Source organism: Ichthyophthirius multifiliis (assembly GCF_000220395.1).
Source record: "Ichthyophthirius multifiliis unplaced genomic scaffold scaff_1120509251287, whole genome shotgun sequence".
Classification (NCBI taxonomy): domain Eukaryota; phylum Ciliophora; class Oligohymenophorea; order Hymenostomatida; genus Ichthyophthirius; species Ichthyophthirius multifiliis.
Window position 1 is genome coordinate 640 of NW_004086021.1, and position 5,722 is coordinate 6,361.

At 17.5% G+C, this 5,722-nt stretch overlaps 1 protein-coding gene across 1 annotated transcript, besides 5 other annotated features; it reads right to left on the reverse strand. All coding sequences in view use genetic code 6, as the record gives it.

Moving 5' to 3' along the window:
- Positions 1-653: 653 nt before the first annotated feature.
- Positions 654-693: a microsatellite.
- Positions 694-915: 222 nt separating this feature from the next.
- Positions 916-959: a microsatellite.
- A 225-nt stretch (positions 960-1,184) lies between these two features.
- On the reverse strand, positions 1,185-5,050 carry IMG5_176200 (sodium hydrogen exchanger family protein, putative; the record flags this gene model as incomplete). Its single annotated transcript, XM_004027938.1, has 13 exons — positions 1,185-1,576; positions 1,653-1,913; positions 1,973-2,197; positions 2,316-2,495; positions 2,551-2,716; positions 2,795-3,108; positions 3,144-3,244; positions 3,308-3,611; positions 3,655-4,423; positions 4,486-4,653; positions 4,699-4,788; positions 4,839-4,946; positions 5,000-5,050. 13 exons carry the CDS (start codon positions 5,048-5,050, stop codon positions 1,224-1,226), a joined length of 3,090 nt encoding a protein of 1,029 aa, XP_004027986.1. The 3' UTR covers positions 1,185-1,223.
- Positions 1,584-1,622: a microsatellite.
- Positions 3,367-3,395: a microsatellite.
- A 347-nt stretch (positions 5,051-5,397) lies between the features above and the next one.
- Positions 5,398-5,435: a microsatellite.
- Positions 5,436-5,722: the final 287 nt, after the last annotated feature.

Sequence of the window (5,722 nt, forward strand, 5' to 3'; positions counted from 1 at the left end):
TCTTGATTTTACAATTTTTTGTCTTTATAAATTATTAGTTTACTAATAATGTTAATTTTTTAAAATTTTATATTTATTTATAAATTTTTGGTTTTTTGGGTGTTATTTTTTTATTGCTAATTTAACTATTTCATATGTTATTATTTTGTTGTTTGTAGTATTAAAAATACCTTTTCCAACATCGCCTTCGATACTAAATTAATTTAATCTAAATATTTAATTTTTATTTAATTAGTAATAAAGGAATTTTTTAGTATTATATAATTTTATTATATTACATTAGAACTAATATTTTAATTTTTTTTATTCATTTAAATTATACTTATGATTTATTTAAAATATAGTTTTCTATTTTGCTTTTAATTTAGAAAAATATATTTTTTTTAAATAATTCTTAATTTTATTGGTTAAAACATATAGCTTCTTTTTGCTTTTCTATATATAATTAATTTTTATTTTTTTAAAATTTGAATATTTACTAAGAAAATATAGACTTTTTGCAGTTTGTAATATTTCTTTTATTTTTCATATTTATTAAAACATTTTTCAAAGTATTATTTAAAAAAATAAAATATAAATAATCATTTATAATAAATTTTAAATATATTAATATAGATTAATATTAAATGTTAATAAATATTAATTTATTTATTTATATATATATATATATATATATATATATATATATATATACATTTAATATTTTAATTAAGAAAGCAAATTAAATTTTATTTCTTTAAAATAACTTATGTAAAATAATATTTATTGTTAAATTAGTTAAATAAATTTGATTTATTTTAATATATTAAATCATAAGAATTATAAAAATTTAATTTCATTAAACTTAAATGTAACCTATTTTTAAAAATAAATACTTTTATATATAATCAAAATTTATTATTATTATATTAATATAAATAAACATAAAAATAAAAAAAATATTAACAAAATATAAAAAATTAATATTTATTTATAAAATAACTATGATATAATTTGTTATTAAATTATTAAAAAATAGAAAAATAGTATATTTAATATAAAAAGTAAAAAAAATATAATAAAATTAATTTTTTTATTAACCTTTTAATTTATCTATTAGTTTAATTCAAAAAAATGTAATAACACAAAAACAATATACAAATAAATGATTTTATAAAACTTTATAATTAATTTTCTTTATAAATAAATAAAAAATACTCATATATTTTTTTAAAAATAAGTTTTCATTATTTAAATGTATTTTTTTTAGTTTAAGAAATTATATCCATCATTTTCCTAATGCTTGTTTTTCTTTTATCTCCTTATTTTTGCATTAGCATATATTCCTTAATTTAATCATATTAATTAAATTCTAATAAAAGACAGTTTTTATTTGCTACAAATTAATGTTAATATTTATTAGGCATAACTACTGAAAAAGCTTCATATTCGTATTTTTAAGGTAAATTATTTATATCTTACTCATTAGCAAGATTTCTTTCTCCAATTTAAATTTAAGATTGATCTTAAAATATAGAATTTTGATCTTAAATTTATTCTTCATCTAATTAATCTTTACTTAAAAGTTCTAATTCACCTTTTTTTAAAAAAAATAAATAAATAAAAATTTAAATAAAAAAAATATTTTGAAAATTATATAGAATTAAAAAAACCTTTATATAAAATCGCTCCATTAGGTAAATTTATTCGAGAATCTTATTTATATCTAGATATTGTTGACTCATTAACAATTTATTCAATCACAGACTTTTCAAAATAAGAAAGGGGCTTAAATTATTCAAAGAAAATTTTGCATAATGCAGGTATACTTTCTTTTATTATAAAATTTTCTAAATCTGGATGCTTCCTAACTAAATTAATTATTGACTATAAACTAATACAACTGGTTTATAATATACAATCAGCTTAAAAACCTTTTAGTTTACATTTATATAAATATTATCAGTATATATTAATTTTTATTTTATAAAACTTGTTAAATATCTATTATTTACAGTAGCTAATTATTAAATAGGAAGTATATGTCCAACTCCTCTTTTTATCCTTAAATTACCTGATTCTCCTTCTGAAAATTCAGTGCCTCCTCCTCTGGTTATAATAAATATATTATTTGATCTTTCTCCTTACTTATTTTATTTTATTTTATTTAATTTTTTATTTTTTTTACTTTGAAAACGAAATTGCCTTTTTAAAAAACCTCATCTTTAGCTTCTTTTACTAGTTCAGCTAAATGATCGATTTTATTGTTTATATTTTTTGGAATCAATTAAAAAAATTAAAAATTTTCTAGTATTTATCTTTATTTAGAAACTGACTATATTTTATAATTTATTATATAAAAAGAAAGATATAAATGATAAATATAATATTAAGAAGTAATACCCATGACGGTGTAAAATTATTTAATCTGATAATATTTTAATCAACTTTTTTTTTCAATTCTAAATGTTCTTTTTCATCTAATTATCCTGAATCAGCATTTTTTTAAATATAATCTGATTAATTTATAATATTTATATAATTATATTAAATTTAAAGATAACAAAAAACCTTTTTAAAATTCAAGAATAGTATAGGCAGCTTTTTTAGTCCTAATTGATTTACTTATTTCAGGAAAACTTACATCTAAATAATTATATAGATAACTTTCTGCTTATTTTCTATTTTCTTGTGATTCTATTAAGATTTCAGCTACATACCTTTCATCGAATTAAATCTGTATATAAATATTTATATGTATATATAATATTATTATTTTTAAAGAAAATATAAAAATAATATTAATATTTTATACATCACATATACTTTCTTCTACTATTTCATGTGCTTCAATATAAGAAGAAATCATATCATAAATTTAAGCTATATAATTATATAATTTTTTTTTTGCAAATCTTCCTATTATAGGCCAATTTCTTAATTGAAATATAAAATTTATATAATTTTCATCAATTTATCTTTTAAGCCAATCCCAAGTATGCATTTAAGAAACTTCATTGTCTAAATCCCAATCTACTGTTTCTATAAGACTAAGTAAACTTTATCCTGTACATTAATTTTTTTCAAATAAATTCCAAAAAGAAGCCTTTTTTTTTATTATTTTAATTTCTGGTTTTTTATATTATTTTAAAATACTTTTAAACTTCTCAAAAAAACATTCCTTACTTCAATAATTAATTATTAATCTAATTCATCTTCATCTATTTAATCTAGTTCATCTTATTTTTCTTAATCCTCTAAAAGTCTTATTTTTTATATATATAGATATTTTTTAATTATTTATTTGATAAATAAATAACAATTTTACACTTATTTAAGTATATTTTTGTTTTTATTTAAATTTTTAAATTCTTTTTCTTATAGCTATTTTTTTTCAATTTTTTTTTTCAAATTTTCAATTTAAAAATTAATTTAATCTTCTCCGCAGTATTTTTTCACTTAATCCCAATCTGCATCTTTCAAAAATTTACAATCTTTTAAAAGTTCCCATTATTCATATAAATCTTATTTCATTTTATTTTCCAAAAAATTCTAATATAATTTATCCCTAATCATTGAAGATGTACATAGTCCCAAAAATTTCACAATAGGTACTGTTATTGTTCCATTTACTTTTTTTTATTGATATAATATAAATAATATAAAAACAAAAACTTAATAAAGTTAAAACAGCGTTTCCAGCCATATCAAAAAGTACAAGTTATCTTAATTAAACTGAAAAACTCTCATCTCTATAAACTATCAAGGCAAAACAAATTCCGACAGCTCCTCTAAGTCCTCCACAAGTGAGAGCATAAACCTCTTTCCAAGTTAATCCATAACCCCAATATTTTAAAAAATAAATAAAAGTAGAAATAGATATGAATCTAGACAAAACCATACATAAATACAAACCTCCAAGTTTATAATAGTCATCAACCTAAATAATATTTGTAGATTTAGAAATCTCTATAGAAACAATAACTCCAGATAGAAAAAAAATGACTGTTTCAGCACAAAAAATAACGTATTTCCAAAAACATTATAAAGCCCAATCTATTTCATTTGCAATTCTTTTTTTACCGGAAGCAGCCATAAAAAGACCTAAACTTATAATTGCTATTATTCCACTTACTTTAATTCCGAAATCAATATTTTCAGCCACAATAAAAACAAGATAGCAGCTTATTAGTGTTATATTTATGACAAGTATTTCATCATTGAATATACGCTTTATCCAAAAAGAACTTATAAAACCGAAAATTATTCCTATTATTATACCTCCTATAGTTAAAGTAGTAAATATGAGTGTTATTTAATGAAAGCTTTATATTTATCCTTTTATTATCATGGAAGATATTTTAAATAAAACTATGCATGTACCATTATTTAAAATAGATTCTCCTTCTATTAAAGAATTGAATTTTTTAGGTGTACCTATTTCCTTTTTTTATTTAAAAATAAAATTTTTTCTTTTCTTTTTTTTTTTAGAAAGAAATCAAATACTTTTAATAAAGCTAATACTGCAACTGTATCTGTACAAGATAAAATTGAGCCAAACATAAAAGCACTAGGCCATGTGTAATATTCATCTTAATATTTTAAAATTATTTTAATACAAAGCATCAATAATGAAGATCCTAACATTACACAGGGAACAGCAAGAATAAATATCTTTATTTTTATTTTTATTTGTTTCTTTTAATATAATTATAATACCTAACCAAATTGTCTTCTAAATATATTCCAATCTGCATTAAATCCACTTTCAAAAATTAATACAGGCAAAAATATAATTAATATACTATGCTATTTTAATTATATGTTTAATAAAATAGCATTTTATATTGATAAATTACAGGATCAATTGAACTTATTGTTTCTACAGATTACCCTATAAGACCTAAACTAGAACGGTAAATACCTGCTAATATTCCAATCATAAAAAGCATAGGTGTATATGGAATCTATAAGTAATGAGAATAAATATTATTTTTTCTTCATATTTTTAATTATTTACAGAAAAACGTTTATTTATTTCTTTGAGTATTCCTCCAAGAGTTAAAGTCATAAATATAAAAAATATTGCTAAACTTCCCTTTGTTATATATTTTTTGTCTTTTTTTTATTCTTCAATTTATTCAGAATATGCTAAAATAAGCTAAGATAATATCGACAAAACAAAATATAATTTTTTCATTTTTATTTAAAAAAAAAGTCTTCTTAAAAATAAATATTCAATCAAATTTTTGATATATTAAATTAATTAGATTTATATACATTTATTAAATTAAAAATATAAATAAAAAAAATATATACATAAATTTTAGTTTAATAGAATAGTAAAAACTATATTTACATTATAAAAAAACTCTATAAAATCATATTTCGGATATATATGATTTATAAAAGCAATACTTTTTTAAATTTTTAATTTTTTTAATATATTTTAATTTAAAATAATAAATATTAATAAATATAATACCTATAATATTTTCTTGTTAAACATAAATTAAATATTAAATAAATTAATAAATAAAACTCAATAATTTCTATTTTACAATAATATTTTTTTTTTTTTTTTTTTGAAAAGATAAGTTCATTAATTGATTTAATTCATACTTTTTTATTATCTTTCTAATTGCTTTTAAATTACTTTTTATTTTAATTTACTTAAAGTTTATTAAAAACTATTTTAATCATCATTTTCATTATTAATTTATTAAACGTATTAATTATAATA